The 27,128-nt window shown below is 44.5% G+C and overlaps 1 protein-coding gene across 1 annotated transcript; it reads left to right on the forward strand.

The window, feature by feature from the left end:
• Positions 1–482: 482 nt before the first annotated feature.
• On the forward strand, positions 483–23,693 carry LOC137461380 (sodium-dependent phosphate transporter 2-like; the record flags this gene model as incomplete). Its single annotated transcript, XM_068171135.1, has 8 exons — positions 483–1,224; positions 7,224–7,776; positions 12,376–12,516; positions 14,465–14,550; positions 16,533–16,629; positions 18,855–18,971; positions 19,650–19,853; positions 23,105–23,693. Coding segments are annotated over exons 2-8 (1,523 nt in total), but the record flags the coding sequence as incomplete, so codon positions are not given.
• Positions 23,694–27,128: the final 3,435 nt, after the last annotated feature.

Here is a 27,128-nt window from a genome sequence, read left to right on the forward strand (position 1 = left end):
CTAATCCGTGTGAGTTTTCCTCAGAAATGTGAAACTGCTTTTCAGGTTTACCAAATTAACCCTGAATATCAGCAGCAGCTGGCTTTAACCAGGCTAGAAAACTTTTGTCTCCTTGTTAAAGAGGGTTGGAAAAGATGACTTTTGAGGGTCCCTTCCAACCCCATGCATTCTATGATAAAAGAAAACTGTTTGAGGTAAGAATTATGTTTCCAAGGCTGTGTTTGAAAATCTCCATCAATGATTTGGGTTTTTTCTCGGTTGTTCAGGATGCAGAGAATGTTTCAATTGAAGTTTATTATGTTGGAATATAACTCCATGGCTTTGAATGACTCAGAACAGAGTAAACCCCCACAGCTGAATATAAAGCATTGTTTCTGTATAAACCAGAAGCATGATCAAATAAATGTGTGGTGTGTGTGAGAGAGAGTGTTTTAAACTGTGACAATGCAGTTTCCTTTTGGCTGAATAAAATGGCTTAGTTGCAGTCTACATACTGTTAAAGCAAGTATTTTACATGGAGCTAAGCTGGGTTCTTTTAGGCAAACATTTTTATCATTATTATTACTATTTTTTTTGCCTTGCCGTACATGCAGAAATGTTTCCCACTCAAAAGGAGAGCGGGTCGAAGGAATTTGGATTGGGTAATTTCAGGCTGAACTGCTGAAAAGTGAAGTTGCTTGCTTAGGCATGGATCCAGTCACAACTCGTGCACATCTTTAACTTTCTGCAGCCTGCGTAGCCCGTGAGACCTCTGCTGACTTGGATAAAGTAACAAGCATGCGACATCTCTCCCGAATTGGAGGCACGTCCCCCTCCTGTCACATGCACTTGAATTAAGGCTGTGTTTAAGCGTGCCTGCAAATAGAGGACCTCAGAGATTACCTGATGGCACCAAAATGCCCAGCTGGCAGCCAAAAAGGAGATTTCCTTTCTTGTCTATGCCTATGCTTGGAGGGGAGGGAAAAAAAAAAAGAGAAAGAAAAGGGGGGGGGGAGGAAGGTTTTGTTGCTTTTAATGTGAGCTTCATTGGATTGGTTTGCCTCGGTAGTGCACTGGTGACGCAGTGTTGTGTTTTATCAGTGCCCACCCCCAGCAGAATTCTTTGCTTAAGAGGAGGCAGATTTTCACCTACTGAATAAGACTCTGGACTCGCATTGATGCTTCTCGGTGTTCTCTTGTGTGCTCTCCTGTGCCAGAGTGACTTTTATCCCCGGATTGCCTGGTGTAAGTTACAGCCCTCTCTTTCTTACCCTCTGGAAGTTTGCATGTTCAGATGTGACTGTGCTGAATGATAGGCTGTCTATTTTAGAGTTCAGCCTGTATTTATAATCAGGAGGATAAGTTGCTGGAAGAACTTAGCTCCTTTTTTCCTTTTAAAACAACTTTTAAATACTGGGCGAGTTACAAAGATTTCTCTGCATGGTTTTCTTCTGTACAACAGGTTTTTCATAACCATGAACACTTGCTGGATGAATCTTAAAAATCTGCAGTGTTGAACCATAAAAAAACACACTTTCTTGTTAGAAAGACTTTGTTCAGCCACTGAAGGATCAAACTGTGCTTTTCTTAGAGAAAATGATACTTGGCAGCAAATGCACAAGGACTTGTTGATACTTTACCTATCTTACTTGTTTGTAGAATGGCTGTTTAAACGTGACTGCTGTCTCTGTGTGTTTGTAGTGAGTGTTTCCAGCAACAGGATCTCATGCTAAATATTTTATATGCATTTCTGACCTTTCAGTGGTGGGAACAGAGGTTGGTAGGGACTAAGAAAAGGAAGCATCTTCTGGAAGTTTTGGGAGCTGGCAGAGACAGTCTCACTCTGTGATGTTAATCTGGATGGGAAAGCTATCAGCTTCAGCCTTGTTTTCCATATTGAGTTGTGGCATGAGGTGTGCTTAAACACACTGCAAATATTAAAATAGGAGCTGAGTGATACCTGCTCCTGTGGATGTGGTAATTGATGTTTTTTAACAGTAAGTTCAGGGTGCTTTTTGTGTACTGGAGCGTTAAACTTGCATCACGCTTGGCCTGGTGACAAGTCCTGTCCATGTAATTTAGAGCCATATAGGGATGTTCTTAGCCTTGAACCACTTGAATTAATAGTACCTATCATATCATGAGTGTAGCATTAATAATTTAAAGTAGGTAATTTGTGAGCCCTGTGGCCCGAGTGTGAGCTGGAAATGACAAGGACTACTGATATGAGTGATGTTAGTAACTTTGGTTATAAATCAGGGTTGGTTTTTATGCAGTGCTGCATTTACTTCCAGTAGGCTGCTATGCTAGATCTGGTATGAGTTTATATGCATAGGTGGGAAACCTGATGGATTGTTTTTATATAAAGAACAACATACAGGAATCAGAGAGGCATGGAATAAAATTCTAGAAGCTGCTGTCTGGGAAGCATTTTACACAGACTTTTCAGCCACCAGTAACTAGAAGTGAACCTGCCTGCCAGAACAAATTCAGTGACACTGTCTATCAGGAAACGTCTGCCGTTTGCAGTGCTGCAGGGGGAAAGAAATCATCCTCCCCTCTCTGATTTGACACAGTTGGCCAAAAACAAACTAGTGAAAACTGGGACCTGAAGGAATCTCTGCTCCACCTGGAGCAGCAGAAAGTTTTCATCTGCAGCATGGGGGCAGCTTCTGAGAGCAGAAGAGCTGCACACAAGGTGTTTTATGCATGGGGTGAGCTGCATATGGGATGATTTGTACACCTTTCAATGTTTCACCAGTGCAGTAGGTTCTTCCCTAATTTTCTGCAAAGAGTAGAATAAAGGATGTTTATGAGGTGCCTGCTTGTTTCCTTTATATCACACAGTTGGATTGCTGGTGAGTAATACACTCTGATTGCTTCCCTAGACTTTGAGCTTCATCCCAAGCATTTATTTAACTGTTCATCCCTGTTGTTCGATGTTTCTGTGTTCTCTTTAGCAGCAATTTGGAAACAAACAAAAAACCAGCCACCACCAACAACCAACCAAACAAACAAAAAAACCACCACCAAAAAAACCAAAGCCACCACCCAAAACTGATGACTTTGCTTTTCAAATTTCATACTATTTTTTTTCACTCAGAACTTGTCTAGGCTTAGAAGAGTACTGTGAATAGTTTGCAGCAGAGCTCTTAGTAAATGGATATAGACATGTCCTAAAATGATCTTGTGGTTAGCAGGAGATCCTGACTTTTTCCTGAGGATTCACTTGTCATTCTGCATGAATCAAGGTGCTTACTTACCTAGGCTTTGTTTTCCTCTCTCCCTTAGGGAAGAAGTAGCACTTTGTGTTGACAGAGTTATAACAAGATGTTTAGCTAGAAACAAAATAAAGTCCGAGGGGGGTGTCTGGTTCATCTGCCAGGAAGGCAGAGGGATGTGCTTAGCATTTGCAAAACCCTTTTTTTTTTTCTCACTGAGGTGCCAGTTCTGAAAGTTTCTAAGTCTACTTAAACAGTTAAATGCTTCAACTCAGATAAAGGTCTAATTATGGGTCATAAGAAAACTGTGTTGACTGAAAAAGCTTTGCCTTGATGCAGAATTAGCTATTGGAAATGTCATCTCTACACGTTTCCCTTCGCTCCAACAGCCCTGAGAGATGCATGCTCCAGCTTCAGCTGCTGCAACTCCCTGGCCCTGGCAGAGTTCCTCTGTCCTGCTAGTGCCCAAGGGTGAGTTTGCAGCACAGCCATTGCAGGACAGGCTGGACTGGTTCAGGAAGAGCAAAGCATCAATAGGAAAATTAACTTTTGCACCCAGAGTCTGCTGCAGCAGCGTGGCACAGCAGCTTGGCAGAGGGACAGTACTGGTAAGATGCTGCAGGTAAATGGGAAGGCTTCCCAGCATCGCGGAGGTCAGGTTGCATTTGGTGTGCTTAGAGGCATGTTGGTGAAATATAAGTGAGCAGAGGGAAGAAACAGGCTAGTGACTTCCAGCAGTCACGCAGGTGGCAGAAGATTGGCCATTCCCCACTGCATGGCAGTTTTGCCAGTTTCTTTTCGTCCCAGTAACAACATGGAAATACCACAGGCTCTTGGGTTAGATTAGGTGATGAAGGGCATAGCTCAGCGTGCCTGAGCATGCCAGATATATTTTGGGCTCTAGAAAGAAGCATGCTACAAGATTTAGTCTGTATTTAGTCCCTGGCCTACTTTGGAGGATATTTTGCATTTCTAAAAACTTTCTCAGCAGAGATGTCCACTTTTTAGTTAGTTTATTTTTCTTTCTGTTGTTTTTCTTTAAATGTTTAGCATCTCTTACACTCATTTAAGATTGAAAGTAGTAACATCTAGCCACTGAAGTACTGATTCCACCTTGGGTTTTAAATCTATGTTTATTGCCCTTCCTTTTTTTGTTCTGTTTGTTTGTTTTGATTTTCATGTTGTTAAAGAGAAGCCTTGGCCATTACTGTGCCTCATCACTTCTGCAAACGCAGCAGATGACAAGTCAGGGCTCCCAAGGTTTGGAGGATGTTGTGCTTTAACTGAAACCTTGTATACAATGACAGGAGAGGTGACTTCTTACTTAAGACATCCTTTTCTCTTGAAGGAAAGGAGGTAAATTATGTAGCTACCTCTCTGAGCCCTTTGCTAAGAGCCCTGCCAACAGACTTTGGGAGACTCTGGTCTTCACAAGGTGTTTTAGGAGCAGATGTACACTTGAAGTCTTAATTTCTTTGGGACCATCAGGAATTCTTTCCCCACCCTCCCAGAGAAGCTAATAAAGGCAACCTTGTGACTTAGTGGTTTATTTTGGAAGCTGCAGGAACTCGCTGTGGCCGGAGGAGCCAGATTTGGCAAACATCGTCCCATGAACTCCCTTGCAGTGGGGGAATGTCACAATCCCCTTATCCCAGAAACTGGGTCACCACAGTAAATTGGTAGTTTGGTTGATAAGTGGAGAAAAGACAGGTCTCTGTTGGGAATAAGGGTATGCTTTCATCCTGGGGGTCCAAAGGAAAGGGGTCTCACATGATCACGGTGTCTGTGGATGCATGCATGGACCTCGGTCAGCTTTGCCCACTTTCAGGAGAGGAAACGGGGGCACCAAGGCTAACTTGGCAAAGGTACTATGTAAATCCCTGCAGGATGAAGAATTAAATCATTAATCTCCAGGATCAAGGAAGGACCCCAGTCCAGCACTTCCATCTCCTGGCAAAAATCTGATATACATAATAGATTTTTTTGGGATGAATTTCACAGAGTTCTCTCATTCTTCACAGGCAAACAAAGTGCCAATTCTTAATGGTGTCTTCCAAATCCTGTTAGCCTTCTCTGTCTCTGTTAAGTCCTGTGCCACTTTCATTAATTACAGAAAGGCAACAGGTCCTCAAATATCAAAAATGCATTGAGGCTTCATTTTCTCATCTTGTAGTATAAAAATCTTTATACAAATGTTTTGAGCCATTAAGGCCTTCTGAGAGATGTTATCTTAGGGTGTAAGGCATTCAAGGGTTGATGTCTCTGCCCCATGTCTGGAAATGACTGGAGCAACAGTTGTTCAGCCAGTTTGGAGCCTGGAGAAAGAGGGACATGTTTGCTGCTGAATATGTGTATTTAGGGAGAGCATCAGTCTATGGGTTTTCTAGGAAACACATATAGGGATAGGATTTTCCTGTTGGTGGTTGTCAGGGATCCAGCATCTCCAGGATAAGCAAAATCCCTTCTGATTTTTGCCATCCCTTCTAATGTTGCCATTGTTTCAAAAGTATGAGACACCCTTCCTCCTTACCACCACATGGGCCTACATTGTATTGGGGTCAGTGGAAGAAATTAAGCATGGTCTTGAAACTGTGGATGTGGATATTTTGTATGAGACTGAAGTGACTGTAGGAAAACTGAGAGAAAGCAGGAGGTGGGCTTATGGCTTTCCATCTGATATCCCCTCATCTCTTGAAATGCTTGTTAAAATTTGTGGACTCTGTTGATGGGTATTTGCTGCTAACCTCTTGCCCCTTTTGCCTCCAAAATGCCACTTTTCTGTAGCCAAACAGCATGGATAGCAAAGCAGAGAGTGGCATGGAACCTCTTCATGGTAGCTGCCTGCAAAAGAGATGCAGCAGTGCAGGCAGATGGTTTGGGCAAATGTGCTTCTAGCTTTTGACCATCCTGACATCAGTGTGGACTTTACTGCTCTGCTTAGTAGTCTTTCAGATGGTGAAGATTTTATCTTCTAAAGTCCCTTTCTGTCCATTTTTTTTTGTTTGTTTGAAAGCTCTTTTTAAAAAAATCAGATTATATGAATTAAGATTTAATTCAGAAGGCTGTCATAAAACTGAAACTGTCAGAAAAAGCAATAAAAGATACCTGTAAAAATGGTTTGGAGATGATGACTGTTAGCAATGGGTAACAGATTGCATCAGGTTGGAAGAGACCCTCAAAGGTCATCTTGTCCAACCCCCAATCTCCTATAGGTAACCTCAGCTTTATGGCTAAACTTTTTCAAAATAGGCTTCTTTAGATCTGTGGGGTTGCACAGGGTTATTGTGACTGTGGTGATGTGGTTATTGTGCTGTTTCACAGGAATTTTGTGATTATTGTGCTCTTTCAGTGACTGAGAATCTGTGAGAGAAAGGTATTCCTACTGCATGGGATGTGCTAGCAGCAATAGATCAATATGAATGTTTTTCAGAGTATTGGTAATGGCATTTCCTAGGCAGACAGACACATAGGTAATTTTTAAACAAGTGCTTCTCTGGCTGCAGCTGATAAAGGGTAGGGAGCTCTGCTGAGGTTAGGTGATCCACATCAGCTGCACATCAGGCCCTGTGGTATGGTCGATACATTCTACATGCTTCCATTGACGGGGTGCAGAGAGCCAAGAAGAATCCTCCTTCTGGAATGAGGGCTTATCACACCACTCAGTAAAGTCAACACAGACAAAATGCCCAACCTTTCTAAATCTTTTTTAAATTGCTCAGGAAATAAAAATAAATGTTAAATTTTCTTGGTCAGTGATACTGGGAGAAACATATTGCTTTGGAGGTGACCTCATTTTAACCTCTTTCTGAATTGCTTTATGATTAGAACAGTCACATGCCGAGGTAGGACCCCATTAGTGGGGTTTAAATCATGTTTACTTCTGAAAACACACATTGTAATGGGCTCTGCTGAGTATTCCCTCCTTTTTTTTTTTTTTCTTCCTCCCCCCCCCCTTTTTTTTTTTTTTTTTTGGTTAAAAAAGATTTCTTTTATTTCTTTTGTTTGTTTGTTTTTCTGTTGCAGGACAGAACATCACAGTTGTACCAGTTTGAGAGCAAAATATGGAATGTATTTCACTGCTGACCGAAGGCAGCCAAATGAACAGTATTTATAGTAGTTTGAAAATCAGCAGTTAGCAGTTTCTTCACATTCTAACACTACCCAGCACTTTCCAGAGAGAACTCATTGTTTACAAGAAATCTGCTTTCCAAATCCGTTGCGGTGCCCTCCAGCCCTGCCTATTAACTCTTTGCAAAGGGGAAAGCTGATCTACGGTGTGGGGAAAAGATGGCAATGGATGAGTACCTGTGGATGGTCATTGTGGGGTTTATCATTGCTTTTATTTTAGCCTTTTCTGTGGGTGCAAATGATGTTGCCAATTCTTTCGGAACGGCCGTGGGCTCTGGCGTCGTTACTTTGCGCCAGGCTTGCATTCTGGCTTCAGTTTTTGAAACCACTGGCTCAGTGTTGCTGGGAGCAAAAGTAGGAGAAACCATTAGGAAAGGTATCATCGATGTTAACCTCTACAACAACACCGTCCCGCTGCTGATGGCAGGAGAAGTGAGTGCCATGGTTGGTAAGTAGTGCTTTCCTCTTCCAAGTAACCTTCCATGTGTGCTTGACATGCTGCTCCTTCTCAATATTGTTCATTCTCATCGTCTGCACCTGCAGGTCTGGTTTTTATGAGTGCAGGACCCTTTGTATTCCTGTTTTTTTAGGCTCCTATGTTTGGGTTTTTTTTAATGTTTTCAAGGGCTTCTAATAATTTGTATTTCTCAACGGCTCAGCCATTTAAGTAGTAGATGGAAAAATAAGGCTTGACATAAGGGATCGCACAGATGTATCCCGAGGGTGCTGAAAAGGTGGTTTGGAAGATTTTTATGATGGTAAATGAGAACTCTGCAAGCACAGCATTTGTGACCCTACAGAAATAGCAGCTTTCAGTGAACACCTATGAGAAGGAATTACTTGAATTGTTATAAAAAAAAATTACAGAAGATTCCAACATACTTGCTTAAAGTTCTTGTCTGAGTGATTGCAGCTGATCACACACTTCACTCTTGCCCATGGCAAAACTAAGGGAGCAGTAAAAATTCATGATCACACGTTTAAGGGGTTTTTAATTTTTGTGACTCAAAGGGACAGCAGTTCAGGATGCCTTAGAGGCTGCTCCCCTTCTTTTGTTTGCAGTTAAATTAATCTCCCTTCAGAACAAATAGCATATTCTGAGGTAAGTAACATTAAGCCACTGTATTTACTCTTTGTTTATATGCAAGAGGTTTTGTGAGCTTTTGGAGAGCTCCCTCATGGATCAATAGCAAACCTGCTTTTAAAGGGCAGGAGACAGCAGGAAGGAAACTCTTTCTCTGTTGGAGAGGCAGCCCAGGCAAGAGGCCAGCCTGACCATCCCACCACCACTTCTTCCGTCTGCCAGGTCTGTGGCATCTCACAACAAGGCAGTGTGGTTTATTTGTGCATTGCAGGTCCTCCCTTCGAAAGGGATGTTTCAATCAAAGGTTTTCTTCCTTAAACTTCCTTAAACCTAACCTAAATAGTATTTCCACCTACCCGCTCTAGCCTCCCCACAGTTTTCAGGCAGGACCTGCACTTGAGATTGGTGCATGCACGCAAAAGTCTAGTACATGTGGTTATTCACCCATTTCTGTAAGGAAATGGGAAAATTTTGCTTTCCTAAATTTTAAGGGATCAAGATGGACATTAAGTGCCAGTTTCTGGACTTGTCTGAGGTGGCTTTGTGTGCTTGAGAGCAGGGAAGTGGTTCCCTTAGGCTTTCATTATCCCTGACTCTCCTGAAGTTTGACTACCTTCTGCCCAAGGGGAAAAGGGGTTGGTTAGTGACAAATAGCTGCTGAGACCACATCTGCTTCTCTAAACTGTCTTTCTGTGAAGCTGCTAAGTTCAACCATATCAAATGTTCTCTTGGGCACCCTCCATCAGTTCCTCTTTCCCAGTGTCTTGCAAGGTCAGCTGCAGGTTTCTGATCTTCCCCTCAAGCTGTAGGGTGGATTCATAGTACTGCTCCACTGCAACGTTTACCCTTCTGAGATAGCTCCATCATTTCCCATGGGTGTGTGTCCGGGAGCAGTCTGAAATGTAAGTGGCCTTGCAGCTTCTGACTTTCACATTCTCGATACTCATGGTCCCTATTGGAGAAAAGGTTATTTTCTTTTTCTGTATCTATTTCTGGTATCCTGATCCTGGCAGGGCAAAGTTTTAAATCTCAGATGCCCCCTGCAGAGGCAACTGGCCAGAAGCTCAAAGAAAACACCTTATTTGCATGCGTATTTACATAAGCCTGTGTGAACTTCATGAGCAGTTGCATTCCCTTCCTCCAGTCAGGGCATTAAGAAGAAATTCCACATTTTAAATCTCAGAATTAACCACAAACAGCAGATTTCCATTTTTTTTTTTCCTTCCTCAACTCCATCTCCAGCTTTTTCTCTGGCTGTGTGGTGGTGTTTTCTCTGTGTTTTCCCCGAGCCCTCCTGGATGTTTTCTTTTCCTCTTTCTGTTGTTGCTCGGCCTTCTTCCCCCACCCCCGTTCCCTCATGCCTCATGATCATGTTTTTGCAAATGGATTTAGCTTCTGAATTTCGATGAGGCTTAAATGAGTCAACAGCCTGGGAGAGACCAAAAGTCACTGTATCCTCTTTCCAGATGTTGGTGGAAGATCCTTTGATGCTTGCAGCAAACAGCAGATGGTGATTTTCAGGGCAAACTTCTCTCCTAAGAGAAAAGGAAGCAGGGAATGACAAGTTTAAAGTTTTAGATGTAACATTTTGCAATAATTTGTAGCCTATTAAAAGGTTTGTTAGGTGATTGGGAAGTGAGGGACTGTTGCTCTTGGGAGTAAATTGTAGTAGTTCCCTAGCATTAACCACTTGTCAGGCTATTGTTGAGCTGCCCAAGTGTTGTTCTAGTAGTCCTGGTGGAAGCTGGAGTCAGCTGCTGGTGCAACTGAGCAGGTGCCACCAACAAAGAGGCCATCCCAGCCAGTCTGGCAAAGCAGAGTACTAGGTCTTTCAGGTAGCATGGTACTCAACAAGGTCTTGTGTCTGAAACACAGCACCAGAGCCTCAAGAAAATGGATGCAGCGCCTGCAGCTGCAGGGGAACGTGAAACACACCCTGAGCTGAAAGCTGGTACTGGTGTCTCTTGGTTGGGGTGGTCTGCAGCCAACCTCCTTTCTTTAGGAGACAGCAACCAGTCTGAGTCTGGGACTCTAACAGGTCTAGTGAGCCTCCTGCTCCCTAGGCTAGTTCTGCAAAGATCAAAACTGGGAGCAGGCATTTTGTGTTAAAGAGGAGTTAAATCTTTGATGTAGGTAGTTAAGGCACTGCAAGCCCCAGAGAGAAGTCCTGCTCTGGCTGGATTTGTTTTTTCTTCTATTCCTTAATGTGATTCCTTAAACTTCTTTAGCCCACACAGTGTCTTCAGACCATAGATCAGTCCTCCACCACTTGCCCTTTTGCTCTCCTGTTTCTTTTCAAGGTGAACCAAATTAAATAGAGGGAGTATGGCACTATTCCTTATTTCCCCCCTCTCAACACCTGTGCAGTGCAGCTGTAGCTTGGTTGCATTTTCCTTGTATTTTAGACTTGATTATTTTGTAAGGACACATCTATGGCTCATTTATTTGGCTCTTTCCAGATGTTGCCATCTGTTTTCTCTTTCACCTCACTTTCACTTGCTGGTCAAAGGTTTCAAAGTGAGCTTATTTTTATTTTAGTACAGGGAAAGAGAAGCCAGCAAATGAAAGAGCAGGTGTTTCTTGTTTGATCTAGAATTTCCAATAGCAATGGGAGTAGCAGTTGTTTTGGGATAGTACCCCAGGAGAGATCAGGTTTACAAACTGGTTGACTTCCAGACATCGCTGTGTGTGATGCCAGCAGATCACCATTTGCAGATGGCCCTGTCTCGGGGCTTTCAAGCCATCTTCTCCTGTTCTTACTGAACATAGAAGCTGAGATTTGGCCTAACAGTATATGGTCAGCGACCTTGCTTTGTCATCTGGATCTGCTGCAGATCAATGAAGAGAGGTAGCACCAGCCAGAGAGTACCAGAGCTCCCATGGCAGTTTAATTGCTGCCATTTGGGCTTCATAACACATGAAGATTAAATCTTCAGGCTATGAAGAGGAGACCTTTCTGAGAATTCTCCATTATTAGGTGAGATCCATAGAAGGCTTGTGTCACTGTCAAAACTCTTTCAGTGTCCTGAGGTTAGCACCACTGCAAGAGGAGCAAGGAACCTGGATCCTTGCAGTGTGAAAGTGAGTCAGAGCATGGAGCTGCATGCTTGAGGACTTGGTGGCCAACTGTGGTCTGATTCAACTACTGGAAAATGTGATTGAAAAATAGAAGGCATCTTCTCTGGTGCTTGGGGTCTTTTTCTTCACTCTTGGCAAACATCCTTCCTGGGATATCTATTGGGACGTCAGCCATTGAATCTGCTTTATAGCCCACTACCCACCAGCCCTTAGTTAGCAGGGGGATCTTACTTCCTTATGCCAAGAGTATCTTTGGCTACCACATGACTAAGATTTCTGTTGTTCTAAGTTTCTCCAGTGCCATAATGAACTGCAAATGAAGGCAGTAGGATAGTCCTTATTCCCTCCACAACCCATTTTCCCTATGGAGAGTTCTGCAAGGCCATGTGTCACTGAGAAGCTCTTTGCCCTGCAATTTCAGCCTTTCTCTGGTCACATCTGAATTTAAGAGCATGGATAGTTCAGTAGTAGTTCATGGATAGTTGAAGTGATCACACTGATCAGTTGCAGGCTTCCAAGTCCAATAACTGAAGTTTTCTAAGGTTGGTGCAGAGTGGGAGCAGTCTGTGTATGTACTCAGACAGGCTGTAAATACTGAAAGCCTTCAAAAACTAAAAGCAGAAGCATTGTGCAGTGTAAAGAGCTGTTAGTAATAAAAAGTTATCAAGTAAGATGCTGCATTCAAAGCTGCTATTAAACTATCTTGGTATTTGCTTTTAGAGCTAGAACAGAAACAAAACTCTCTTCAGAAGCTCTCTCTTGTACATGCAGAGTGTAGGCAGCACTCATAAAGGAATGTGGGTACGCGGTGAAGAATTTTCTGCATGACATGATTGTTGCTGTTGTTGTTTTTATAGCATACGTTGGGATGTTGTTTTTTCCTAGGCTCTGCTGTTTGGCAGCTGATTGCATCGTTCTTGAAACTCCCCATATCAGGGACCCATTGCATCGTAGGTGCTACGATTGGATTCTCTCTGGTGGCGATTGGCACACAGGGAGTCCAGTGGATGCAGCTTGTCAAGATTGGTAAGTGCTGGCTGCTTTCATGCATGAGGGTACATGAAGTAGTGTGCACTGATTGAAAAAAAACCTCCCCAGGAGGCTGCTTTGTGCCGACAGCTTTCCCTCCTTACATCATTCTTCACTCTGGTCCTGTCATTCAGAGGGTTCATTAAGGGCTGCAGTGTATCTCCGGTGGATGAAGGGGTAAGAAGCAAGTTGTGCTTCCCCAGCAGAATCACAGGGGTTGGAAGGGATCTCTGCAGATCATCTAGTCTAACCTCCCTGCCAGAGCAGGTTCACCTAGAGCAGGTTGTACAGGATGGCATTCAGGAGGATTTTTGAATGACACCAGAGATGGAGACTCCAACTCTCTGGGCAGCCTGTTTCAGTGCTCCACCACCCTCAAAGTAAAGAAGTTCCTCCTCATGTTTAGATGGAGCTTCTTTAGTAAGTCAAGGACACATTGTCCCTCAGAGATCTGCTTCAAGGTGACACTCCTCCTCTTCTAATTCTTTTTGTGGTGGCTCATACCACCTCGTTCTTGCTCTCAACAATGCTAGCCATCATGTGAATGCCCACAGTCCTGTTCCTCCACCCACCAGCTTCAAGGAGGCAAAAGCTGGGCATGCAGCACACGCTTAACTCACAGCCTCCCACTACCAGGATCAGCACAGCCAAGCAGGCATGTGGAGGAGTTTTCATTATTGTTTTGGAATCCTTGTAACCCAAGTCACAGCCCAAACCCTGTAGTAAAAGGATTGATGCTGAAGGCATGGAAATACTCTAGAGCTTCAGAGGAGCTGGAGCAATGTGGGATTTTCTGAACTCTGTCAGAAGTAGAAGAAAGTTTGCAATGACAGCAGAATCAATCTGTTAACCATGCTGCACACCATAAATCATTCTGGGTGAAATCTCCAGAGCACTGCCCTAATCTGCTTTTATTGAAAGCAGTAGGAGGTTTGCCACCTACTGCAGTTAAGTCAGCCCTGGACACTTGCAAATCTGGTCTGCAAAATATGTGCTCACTTTAATCACTACAGTTGATGCTTCTGTATAATTTTGGAAATTTGAGACTTTTCCCCTGCCAGCAGCACACCATCCTGCTGAGTGCAGCTGCTTTCTACTTGACACATTCCTGATCACAACAATTAGGAAATTACAGAGCTTTCTTGGTCCACTTTGCACCCAACTACAAGCAACTTTCCTGGTGAAATTGATTCCTAATCTTGAAGGGAAATGTCTTGTTGGTGTTTCTGATTGTGCCTAGCATTATTTTGACTTTCATGAGTGCCAGTGGACAGGACTTATAAATCATAGAGTTGTGGTAGGGGTTGGAAGGGACCTCTGAAGATCAAGTCCAACCCCCCTGCCAAAGCTGGATCATGTAGGGCAGGCCACACAAGAAACCATCCAGTGGGTTATGAAAGTCTCCACAGAAGGAGACTCCACAACCTCTCTCAGCAGCCTGCTCCAGGGCTCCATCACCCTCACAATAAAGAAGTGTTTTCTCATGTTGAGATGGAACTTCTTCATGTATCAGTTTGTATCCATTGCCCCTTTCAGGACCCCACTGAAAAGATCAGATCTCCTCTCAACCTTTCTTCTCCAGGCTAAACAGCCCCATGTCTATCAGCCTTTCCTTATAAGACAGATGCTCCAGTCTTTTCATCATCCTCATAGCCTCTGTTGGACACTCTGTAATGTATCCCTGTTCCTGGGGAACCCTGAACAGGACACAATATTCCAGGGCAAAGTAGAAGGGGTGGAGAAACTCCCTTGATCTGCTGGCCACTCTCTTAATGCATCCCAGGATACCATTTGCCTTCCTGGCCAAAAGGACACATTGCATATGGAGTGTTCACTCCAGTTGTACAAGAACTGTTTTAAATGTATTGCCTATTAACCACTTATTTAACTATTATGCAGGCAGACTGCTCATTTCATGTTTTATTCTATCTTTCTTTCAACACAGTTGCCTCTTGGTTTATTTCCCCACTGTTATCTGGCTTGATGTCTGGAGTCCTCTTTGTGCTGATTAGATTCTTCATTTTAAACAAGGTAAAGAAATCTCACTTGGTATGAAGGCTGTGTTCTAGTCTCCCATTTGGGTGCTTGCATTTCTAGAGTTGCTTTTGGGACAGGAGACTAGTTTGTTGTAGCTTGGTTTGTTTTTTTAAACAGCCATTGCAACTGCTCTTCTGAAAGCTCAGAGTAAGTAATTTGACAAGCATTTGAGGCTTAGAAAGTGCTGCACGATAATTACTATTGTACATTCTCTTTGATTAAAGGATGGTGCATTGAGGTTGCTTCTGTACTAGTACAAACTTATTGACTGACTGACTGTTATTTAAGCAGAACAGTTCTCCCTTGGGGATACTCTAATTGCTGTGTCACAGTTGTGAAATGGTAAGCTTTGCTTTTCTAGACCTTAGACATCAGAAGATGGGCATCTGCATTTTTCCTAGACTCTCATGTGTTTTAGTGACCCTGGTCAAAAGTGGCACCTCTGAGGTGACATCAGTCTACCTGTCTCCACTGTGGAAGATGATTTGCCTGGCACTCCAGCATAAGCTGGGAACCAGAATGCTTTTATCTGCTCTTTCCATCTCTCTCACACCATCCAGCTTGCTGAAACGGGGGAGTGCAGCAGCGCATGACAATGACTTAAAATAAGGGACGCTATATTAGCAGTTATACAGGCAACTTAAATAGATGAGGCATTGATTCTCTTGCTATAAATAGCACCACCTGTGGCCCCAGCTTCATCAGTCTTTATTTCTGGTGTAAATAGATGTCAGCAATAAAATCAGGTGATAAATATGATCGGCTTTGAATTGAAAATGACTCAAGTTGCATAAAGGATGTGGAAAAGTTTCTCTGTTGTGTTCAGAACCTACCAACTTTAGAAATTAGTCATCAAAATCACATGAACTCTGGTATAAAAGCTACATATTTAATCATTCAGGAGGCAGAAGAACTTCAAGATGAGGAAACAGTTTTCTGACTGCTGCCTGTGCCATTCACAATGTAGTGAGATCTGTAGGGCTTCTGGCAGAAGCAGGTGGTGGTTTGCATTGTGTGCGTGTATGAAGAAAGACCAGCTTTTTAGCTTGCAAGCCCATGGCCTGATGTAGGGGTTTATGACCTTGTTTTGGGGATGTCTGAATAGCAGCTGGCCCTGCGGATATAGCCTGGCGCTTTGGGACCAGGGCACAGCGCAGGGTGGCCGCAGCCTGCTCTTGGCTCCCTTTTTGCAGCCCATGGTAGCAAGAAACAAACCCACATTCGCCAGCCCTTAACTTTGCCAGGCTCTTTGCAAACACGTGGAGCCCCCTCAAAAGGCCAAGGCAGTCTCCTCACAAAGGCTCTTTGCCTGGCTTGTGCAGCACATTTCCGCCGCACCGTCAGCTGAGTCTTGCCTTCTGAGCGTGGAGGGCACGAGCCCGTGGCGGGCAGCAGGCGCAGCAGCAAGCTCACTTTATTTATCTCACCTGCTTCATGTGGCCAGGCACTCAACGTTTCAGAGCTCTCTGCTAGCTGGGGGAAAGTGCCAGCGTGTTTCAGTTGAAGTGGAGAGGTTAGGAAGGAGTTTGTGTTATGCATGTGTCGCACTGACTGTTGTTAGCCCACTCCCAAAAATTATCAAAGCTCTGTCCTGCTTGGCACCTTTCAGTCATGCCAAGTGAAAGGGACACTACTCTTCTTTGAGACAAGACCAGTGAGGAAACACTCACAGAAAGAAACTTGGTCACCCATCTGCCCCGGAGGTCTGCAGCTGACCTGAAAGTACAACCTGCCTTCCTGGTTCCCTTTAACAGTGTCAAGCTTCCCCAGAATGCTTGGTGCTTGCCAGGACCTGCATTGTGGCTTTGGGTGCAGCCGGAGAGGTCACCATCCTTTCCTTACCATCCACCTGAAAGCTCTACCTGCCTGGCACTGAACTGGGGAGAATGTGCTTTCCTCATGGCAGCTCACACTGATGACAATCCTATGGAAAATCCACCTAATATTTCACTTTTTTCCCCTCAATTTCAATGCAGGAAGACCCTGTGCCCAACGGCCTCCGTGCGCTTCCAGTGTTCTATGCTGCTACCATTGCTATTAACGTGTTTTCCATCATGTACACGGGGGCACCAGGTGAGTGAGCCATCTGCAGAGGCATGGGAGGGACTGGGATGATGCTCTGCCAGTGCTGACATCACACTACTATCTCCTAGCTTAGGAGTTAAGGATGGCCTGCCAGTAGCTGAAAGAGGGCTACAGGAAAACTCAGGAGGGATTGTTTACAAGAACTTGTAGTGACATGACAAGGAACAATGGTTTTAGACTCGAGAAGGGTAGATTTAGGTTGGATGTTAGGAAGAACACTATGAGGGTGGTGGAATACAGAAACAACTTGTCCAGGCATATGGTGGAGGTGCCATCCCTGGAGACGTTCAAGGGCAGGGTAGATGGGGCTCTGAGTAACCTGATCTAGTTGGGGATGTCCCAGGGGGGTTGGATTAGATGCCTTCGAAAGGTCTTTTCCAACTCAAAGCATTCTATGATTCTGAGAGTAAATTATACATCTCCCCACCTGCTTCTATTTGTGCATCTGTTTTTGACTCCTGCCTGACCCCTTTGGTTAGTGAGGAAGAGCACAGCTACCAAAAAAAAACCCTTTTCAGGGGAAGGGGCAATATTGAGCTGCCGGCTTTGGCTTTGTAAATCTGAGTGTGTGTTGAGGTCTCAAAGCTAATTCAGATATGTGCATCAAGAGGGCATGTTCAGAGCAGGTGGTAAGACCAGGTGGGCTGTTTGCACTCAGCCTGACTCAATAGTTCTGTTGAAATCAGCAGAGTCACTGTTCTGGCAGATCTGGCAGGGAGCCTATTAATTAAATTTACTTATTTCCCATCAATGCTCAGAAGCCCTGAGGCTGTTCCTGCATTGAATGTGTTGTCTTCTTGGGTGCTGTGTCCTCGCTGCAACTCAACTCAAGAGGGAAATGATACGTGTCATTTCCAGGACTTTACTTCCGTTTCTGTATATTTTATGTGCATTTCTATGTTGCTTTTATTTGTATCTATGTTTGCATTTACTTATATTTCTGTCTCTTCATACATTTCTGTTCACACATTTTTATGTTTATATGTTTGCACTTCTATGTTTATATTTAACTTGGCTTAGAGTGCACTTAAACATGCACTTGCAGCAAAAGAGTTCAGAAAAGAGCTGTTCAATGCTCTTGACTACTTTGTTGAAGACTCTGGTCACTAAATGTTATCTCTAGGCTACCTTGCTGCCCCAGAGCCGTAAACAAACAGGCAATTGAGGAGAGGCTCCTGAACATGCCCCTGAATGAAGAAAGCAGGCTTAGAAAGTGGCCTTTTTTTGAACAGAAATTTGCTTTCTCTAAAACCTACACACTAGAAGTACTAGATAGGTGCAGTCAGTAGACTCCACATCATAGCATCACTGAAATTAATAAAAAGCTTGAGAAGTGCCCAGATTCAGGGTGAGACAAATTCCTTTTCCTGAAGTCCAAATGGCTGTGTATCCAAGAAGTTTCACAGTAAATCAGCTGTATAACCAACATTTCCTCACTGGTTGTACCGTAGAAGTAGGTCAGGCACTCTGCAAAATAAATGAAATAAGAATCTTAATGTCCTTTCTGTTTCAGCTTAGCACTCTCTAAAGTGTGTGACTAAGAAGGTGAGAGGCTGTTTTTGATTCTCAGAAAATACATATTTACTCTCTCAGGCCTCTGCCCTGGTGGCATTTACTCACAAGGATGAATTAATCACCTAGGTTTCAAGCTAGATGAGCAAATACAGATTTGAAAGCTCAGAGACCAAGCTCTTTTCTTCATTAAGGGTCTGATCATTTGATTGAACAAACTCAAGGAACTCTCTTGGGGAGCTGCTTCCAGGAACACAAATTATTGACATGATTGTGCATTGCAGGACTGAGACCTCAGATCTCAAGTGCTACATTAAGCTTTTATCATAATCAAATAATGGCTTAGATTAAGCTGAGCATCAGGCTTTGTTGATCAGAGCAAAGATCAGGTAAATACTTCATGGCCACTGCGGTTTAACGGGCATTAATGTATAAAATCACAGAAAACTTGGTTTAGCAGCCCTGATGTGGGAGTTTTACCCCTGGCTTCTTTGGAAATAAGCTCACAGTGGGGTAACTGAGAACTGGAAGTCAACCAGACCTTTAAATACTGATGTTAAAAGTGATTGGCTCATTCATGCTGGTTTTGAAGCTCACGTGAGTACAGGCTTTTCTACAACAGACCACTCTGCCACTGCCTGAGATAATGAAGTGGTATTAATTTACAGTTTGCTGGGGTTTTCTTTTCTTTCTCTTCACAGTACTGGGACTGGTACTGCCCATGTGGGCCATCGCTCTAATCTCAATCGGCGTATCCTTAATATTCGCCATCTTAGTCTGGATTTTTGTGTGCCCATGGATGAAGAGGAAAATCGAAAGTAAGTGGTTGCTTGGTGAAGTACAAGCGATGTAAAATCATGGAAAATGCATTTTTAGAGCTAGAAGTGCCCTTGAGAGGTCAGCTAGTTCAGTCCCCACCCACAGGCAGGATGTGCTTAAACTATTCCTCATGTGTTTGTATAACCTGCTCTTAAAAACCTGCAGTGGTAGAAATTCAAAACCTCGTTAGGCAATCCATTGCAGTGCTCACTTCTAGGGTCTAGCAGAAACAGAAACTAAATACTGAAACAGAACCCAATTTATATTTGATGAAGGAAATGTTAGAGAGGAAAAATCTGGCAGAATTTTTGTTTTTAAGTGACTTCTTTAACTTTACAGTGAGTCGGGCTGATCACAGCTTTTAGCCTTACAGTGTTTTGTGTATTTACTTTGCTACTCGCACCAAATAAAACCCAGGGACAAGTTTCAGATTTCATCAATAAACGAGCAGCTTGGGGTTTTACTGCAGGTACCTGCTGTGCCCCATTTTTTAGGAAGAAAGAAAGATGCTCTAGAGTTGAATTTAGTAAAGGTAAGTGTTAGAAATAAAGAATGTGTATGTAAAAGAGCCAGGTTATTGTATCCACCTTGATCTGCGCTGTTGATGCAACCAGTGGAAACACGAGCAGCGAGGCAGCTGAGTTGGGTGTAAAATTACAGTGCTGTTATTTCCTCAGGCCGGTTAAAGAAAGATGCTGCACTGTCAAGGATATCAGATGAGAGTCTTGATAAAATTCAAGATGAAGAAACACCAGTCTTTAAAGAGCTTCCTGGTGCCAAAGCCTCTGACGAGAGCACGATTCCCCTGACTGGCTCAGGAACAGAAGCTGCTGGGGCACCAGATCCTGTTGCAAATGGAAACCATCCTCGTGTACCCTATGGTAAGAAGCTATCACAGTACGGAGGGTTTCTCTTCTGCCTGTTCTGACAGGGTTTCTGAACTGCAAGTAGGTCTCTGCTGTAAATGGTGAATTTGGGATTTCCAGCCCTAATGCCCTGGCTGGGAAAGATGCTCATTTACATGTGATGTGTTCTAGAGGGGACTTAAACCCAATTACATTTTCTTTTGACTGTATTTCAGTTTTAGAGTCAGCTGAAAAGGAAAAGCACTTTCCTTTTAGTGTCACTTTGCTACCTTTAGTGTTGTTTCCATCCTTTTACGCAGTGGAAAAATACAGGGAGCACAAATTGCTGATGCCTGAAGGTTAAATTCAGCATATAAAGGTGATTAGCATGCTGCCACAGGAGATGAAAAGATTTGGGCTTCAGTTGACAAACGTATGACCCTTTGGAGCATGGCCACTAGAAAAATCTCACCCATTGTTTTCTGAACATAGGTTGAGAAGAAGTAGACTTGTGTACATAAAGGTCTTTTTGTTCTCCCATGTGGTGGGGTTGCACCTCCCCACACTTAGGGATCTGCTGACATTGATATTGCTTTGCTGATATCTACACAGCCCTGTAATTACATTAATAAATGTCTAATATATTCAACTGATTCACACAAAATCAAGTAAGTCATGCTGTGAAGCCCTTTGAGTGGGTGCTTCCAGATCAAAAATAGCTAAACCCAATTCTGAACACCCAAAAGTGGAAATCCAGGAAGACAGGGAATGAAAGACAGAAGTTCCTTCAGAAATACTGCTTTAGTGGTGACATGTGTAATGTTAAATGTACACAGTGGGAACTGGAGAATCACGGAATGGTTTGGGTTGGAAGGGACCTTAATGATCATTTACTTCCGACCCTCCTGTCCTGAGCAAGGACACCTTCCACTAGACCAGGTTTCTCAAGGCCTTGTCCAGCCTGGCTTTGAATGCCTCCATGGAGGGGCATCCACAGCCGCCCTGGGCAGCCTGTTCCAGTGTCCCCCTACCCTTACTATAAAGAATTTCTTCCCAATCTCCAGTCTAAATCTTCCCTCTTCCAGCTCAAGTCTATTGCCCCTTGTCCTATCACTACAAACTCTTGTAATTGGTCCCTTCCCGGCTTTCTAGTAGGCCCCCGTCAGGTACTGAAAAGTCATTTTTAGGTCTCCCTAGAGCCTTCTCCAGGCTGAACAGCCCCATCTGTCTTAGCCTGTCCCCATAGGTGAGCTGCTGCATCCCTATAATAATCTTCATGGCCTCCTCTGAACCTGCTTCAACAGTTCAGTGTCCTCCTTATGCTGGAGGCACCAGAACTGGACACAGTACTCCAGGTGAAGTCTCAGCAGAGCAGAACAGAGGGGTAGAATCCCCTTCCTGTCCTGCTGCTCTCACTGCTTTGGATGCAGCCCATCACACAGCTGCCTTCTATGCTGCCAGTGACCATTGCTGGCTCATGGTGAGTTTGTCATCAACTGACACCCCCAAGTGCTTCTCCTCCAGACTTTCTTGAGCCACCCCTTGCCCAGCCTATATTGTGCTTGAGATTGCCCATGTCCATAGGAAAAATATATCAAAATGTTGGACTGGCTGAGAAAATATTTCCACAGAACATGAACCTTTTTCCTTTCTTTTAAAAAAAAAAATAATATTTTTTTTAAACATAGGTACTTGTGAAAGGGGACCTCATCTTCAGCATGACATTACAATAAACAACATTTCCAGCAGATGGGCAGGTTCCAACGGCATGAGATTGAACACATCCAAGTGCCGGGTTCTGCACATTGGCCACAACAACCCCATGCAGTGCTACAGGCTGGGGTCAGAGTGGCTGGAGAGCAGCCAGGTGGAGAGGGACCTGGGGGTACTGGTCGATGGTAGGCTGAACATGAGCCTGCAGTGTGCCCAGGCAGCCAAGAGGGCCAATGGCATCCTGGCCTGCATCAGGAACAGTGTGGCCAGCAGGAGCAGGGAGGTCATTCTGCCCCTGTACACTGCACTGGTTAGGCCACACCTTGAGTACTGTGTCCAGTTCTGGGCCCCTCAGTTTAGGAAGGATGTTGACTTGCTGGAATGAGTCCAGAGAAGGGCAATGAAGTTGGTGGGGGGCTTGGAACACAAGCCCTATGAGGAGAGGCTGAGGGAGCTGGGGTTGCTTAGCCTGGAGAGGAGGAGACTCAGGGGTGACCTTATCGCTCTCTACAACTACCTGAAGGGAGGTTGTGGACAGGCAGAGGTTGGTCTCTTCTCCCAGGCAGCCAGTACCAGAACAAGAGGACACAGTCTCAGGCTGCACCAGGGGAGGTTTAGGTTGGATGTTAGGAAGAAGTTCTATACAGAGAGAGTGATTGCCCATTGGAATGGGCTGTTCAGGGAAGTGGTGGAGTCACCATGATTGGAGGTGTTCAGGAGGAGACTTGATGGGGTGCTTGGTGCCATGGGTTAGTTGTTGAGGTGGGTTGGATTGGTTGATGGATTGGATGTGGTGATCTTGAAGGTCTCTTCCAACCTGGTTTATTATTATTCTTATTAAATCCTTAGTATGCCTATTTGATAGAGACAGTATCTTAGCAAAAACAGATCTTATTTTAAGGCATTAATTAGAACTTTTTTTTTTTTCAAAAGTCCTCAGGATATAGCCTCCAAGTATCACCTTTGAATAGCTGATCCCTACTGACTTGCTGCAGGTCATGCAGCTTGGCTCAGGGAGATCCAACCCTAGAATAAAGTTGTTCTTGCACAGAAGGTGAAGGAGTTACTTTTAATTGAATCTTGCCTTATTCACTGCATATTTTGCAAACAGGTCTTCTTTGTGAAGAATTGATCTCTTTGAGTGGGTGAGGGAACTGGGGTTGTTCAGTCTGGAGAGAAGGAGGTTGGAGTGAGGTGGGTGTTGGTTTCTTCTACTTAGTAACAAGTGATAAAAGGAGAGGAAATGGCCTCAAGTTGCACCAAGGGAGGTTTAGATTGAATATAAGAAGCAACTTGTTGTCCCCAGGGAGGTGGTTGAATCCCTATCCCTGGAGTTGTTTAAAAGAGATAGAGATGTGGTGCTGGGGGCTGTGGTTTAGCACCAGCCTTGGCAGAGTTAGGTAACGGTTGGACTTGATGATCTTAAAGATCCTTTCCAACCAAAATGATTCTATGATTCTTTGTCTTGCACTCTCAGATTGCTGCCATTTTACTGTCCCATGAAGTGGGAGAGACAGGGCTTCTGCATTAGAATTCACAGAAATAAAAGCCCCTCTGAATGTCCACCTTTGCAGGAAGGGCATTCTCGATGACGCACACCTCGGCGAAGTCTCCTGTGTCCAACGGCACCTTCAGCTTCGACGGCCAGATAAGGAGCGACGGCCACGTTTATCACACTGTGCACAAGGACTCAGGTTTATACAAAGACTTGCTCCACAAAATACACCTGGAGAGGGCCACCGATGAGAGGCCCTCTCAGGAAAACAACTACAAACTGTTACGGCGTAACAACAGCTATACTTGCTACACGGCTGCTATTTGTGGCATGCCTGTGCATTCCTCCTTTAAGGCAGCAGAGCCATCAACTCCAGAGGACAGTGAGAAGTTGGTGGGAGACACTGTTTCTTACTCCAAGAAGAGAGTTCGCTATGACAGCTACTCCAGCTATTGCAATGCAGTGGCTGAGGCAGAGATTGAGGCGGAGGAAGGAGGGGTGGAAATGAAGCTGGCCTCTGAAATCGCTGAGCCTAACCGACCCCCACCTGATCCTGTGGAAGAGGATAAGGAAGAGAAAGACACGTCTCAGGTCCATCTGCTTTTCCACTTCCTCCAAATCTTAACAGCCTGCTTTGGATCTTTTGCCCATGGAGGTAATGATGTCAGGTAAGAGCACGAGGTGTCATCAGCCAGCAGTTTTATAGCTGAAGTGCTTGGAGCGAGGTTTGCCTGCGTATTCATTTCTGCAGGCAGATTATCATCAGGACTGTGTTTTGCAAACCTTGTGGCACTGATGTCCCTGGTGTCTACCAGGAGTCAAGCTGCTCAGTCTGTGGTTTATTTTCTTCTCAATGGTAATGTCTTTTTTTTGTTCACTGGTAAAGAATTGTGCAGGAATTAGTTCAATGCAGGTTTAGTTTTGGCAAGCTTTGAGGCACTGAGACTCCCCTTTGGAATGCCAATCAGAGGGCAGTCCCAGCCTTACAGATTTCATAGCCCATTTTAGCTGCAGGATTGGAGACTATCAGCAGATGAGAAGTCTTGTCATGAGATGAATTTCATCTCTTGAAATGTTGTGTAAAGAGGTGTATGAAGGATGTCTTTGTTGTGACTGCTGCAGCTCTTAGAGATAACCCTTTGCTGAACCTCTTGCTTGGAGGTTTCCAGGAGTAAAGGACCATGTGAGGTGGTGTATCACTAAATAAGTCACAAAACCTAACAAGCCTTAACATCCAAATCCTGCTGAAGGCCATAAACTGCATATACAGTTTCTCCATCTGCCCCTGTTCTCTTACCAGAATAGAGGGAGCCACCCCATTCAAAGAGGGGACATGGGCTATGGCTCATCTCCTAGCACTCACTTAAGTAGTTCCCATCTCCCAGCATGGTTCTGGTATGCAGTACTCCCTGGCAGGAGTTTTGTCCACAGCTGCTATCACTGTTGAGTTGCATCTTGAATTTGGAAGAAGCCAGTGAGTTCATCCTTCAGTCATTTGGCTTAAGTGTGTCTGTTCTTACATCCCATGGCACTAACATCATTTTCCAGGAATAAGGAAAAGGATCATCCTCCAGGAGTCTTTCTCTCCTGTTTGTATTGACTCAGACAGCTGACAAAATCTGAGAGTTGGTCTCAGGCATGTTTATCTGCACCTCTTTGCCCTCTGTCATCTGCTCAGACCCCCACAAAATAGTGTCTCTTTGCTGACTTGTTTGCCACCCTCTTTCTCTTCAAAGGCTCAGCTTTGTTATTCCACAAAGTGAAAGGCTTTTGACCGAAGGACATAAGATAGAGGCTCAGGATGGAGCATTTTATACCTTCCTTGACTCCACTCACATTGCTCATCTGTTTATGACACTCTTCCATCTGCAGGCCCTAATTCCCACTGCGATTTCATTGGCACATGGGTGAAGGATGGTTTGGGAGTTCCCAGGTGCTCTGTCTCTGGGAACACTGCATATTTTTCCTACAGGATTTGGCTGAAGTGCTTCTTCCCTAGGCCTGTAGCAATCCATTTGGTACTCAGAAGGCACTTTTTCTTGTATAGGGTCCCCTGAGAAGTCCACATAGAAGCTGCTTGTTGAATCAGTGGTCCTTACTTGGGCATAGCTGAGTCTGTACTGAGTCCCCTTCCTACTGAAGTCCTCTCCATGTCAGCTGTGCCCTGCTGGTGTTGGTTTGCAGTAGGGCTTTGCAACATTCATGACTTTCCTACTCCTTCTTGGGCATCTGGGCCAACGCTGTCCCACGCAGCAAGGAGAGCACTTACTGCTCCTCACTCTTGTCAGCCACCTAACTTCCAGCCCATGTATCTCTGGTGTGCATTAATAAGAGTGTGGCCAGCAGGTCAAGAGAAGTTCTCCTCCTCCTCTATTCTACCCTGGTGAAGCCTCATCTGGAGTATTGTTTTCAGTTCTGGCCTCTCTGCTTCAAGAGAGACAGGGAACTACTGAAGAGAGTCCAAGAGAGGGCTGCAAAGATGCTGAGGAGACTGGAGTATATATCTTACAAGGTTGAGTTCCTAAACATGAAAAGGAACTTCTTTACTTTGAGGGTGGCAGACCACTGTACCAGGCTGCTTAGAGAGAGGTGGTGGAGTCCCTTGAGAGTTTCAAGGACTGCCTGCACATGTTCATATGTGACCTGATTTAGGTGATCCTGCTCTGGCAGGGGGGTTACATGCAATCATCTCTGGCCATCCCTTCAAACCCCTAACATTCTGTGATTCTGTGAAGCTGAGACACCTGGGGTTGTTTAGCCTGGACAAAAACAGACTGAGGGGATGTTCTCAGTGTGATCAATATCTGAAGGGTGGGGGTCAAGAGGGATGGGACTGGGCTCTTTTCAGTGGTGGCCAGTGATAGGACAAGGGACAACAGGCACAGACTAGAACACAGGAGGTTTCACTTGAACTGAAGGAAAAATTTCTTTACTTTGGGGGTGCTGAGTCACTGGACCAGGCTGCCCAGAGAGGTTGTGAAGTCTTCTTCTCTGGAGACTCTCAAAACCCTCCTGAATGCTGACCTGATCAACCTGCACTAGGAGACCCTGCTCTGGCAGGGGAGTTGGACAAGACAATTCCCTGAGGTGCCTTCCAAGCTCCACCATTCAGTGATTTTGTCTCTTCTCTCCCTGTCCCTCCAGCATTCTGGGAATTCTTGTCCTTGCTTTTGTTATTACTCCCTTTGCATCCACTGGGATCTGGCTTCAGAAAGGAGTCTAGGGTCCCTTATCCTCTGGATTGGAGTGCTGCTATACAACATTCCACTCAGTCTCCTTTGGAGACCCCTTCTCTGAGTAAGAGCAGAGGTCTATGGAGGCCAGTATCCATAATCTGCAAGTGTTGAGGGGAACCTAGGAACAAGGACAAAGGAGGGTAGTGGAACACTGGAACAGGTTGCCCAGGGAGGTGGTTGAGGCCCCATCCCCGGGGATATTCAAGGTGAGGCTTGGCAGGGCTCTGGGCAACCTGATCTAGTGGAGTATACCCCTGCTTACTGCAGAGGGGGCTGTGCTACATGGGAGGTCCTTTCCAACCCAAACCTTTCTATGGATGTTTGAAACACTGCTGGTGTTTCTTGTGATGTTCCCTGGGAAATACCACTGCAGAGACATCACAGCCTTCCCCAGCAGGTGCCCCTGCTCCTTTATTCCCTGTAGGTGATGTCTGTGCATCCTCCTCAAGGATTCAAATGTTTATGCAAGCATTGCTGGACTTTTATGTAGAAGAGTTTGCTAGAAGTGAGCTGTAAGGATGCAGTCTGTTCAGGGATCAGCTTTGGTGTTGGTAGGAGCAGGACAGGATGACAACAAAGGTTTAGACTCTGTGTAACATGTTTTGTTGCATTACAGCCCAGTTCCCCTTGTTGCCTTGGCAATATCCTGTCTTGGAAATTTGTATTTTGTAGTGTTTTGCAGAACTCTGATTTTGTCATTGATACAACCAAATGAGCCAGAAAGAATGTGTTTTTATGAAATGCTGTTTATTCCAAGAGCTCTTCTGAAGCTGAATTCATGTAATTGCAAAACTAAATAACAAGTTAGCTTCACTTGGTCAAAGCTGGTACAGAGGCAAGAAGGTGGTCACGGGTGTAGGATTGGAT

This window comes from Melanerpes formicivorus, unplaced genomic scaffold (assembly GCF_026170545.1).
Source record: "Melanerpes formicivorus ecotype bairdi unplaced genomic scaffold, bMelFor1.0.p_v2 SCAF_1951, whole genome shotgun sequence".
In the NCBI taxonomy this organism is placed as follows: Eukaryota; Metazoa; Chordata; class Aves; order Piciformes; family Picidae; genus Melanerpes; species Melanerpes formicivorus.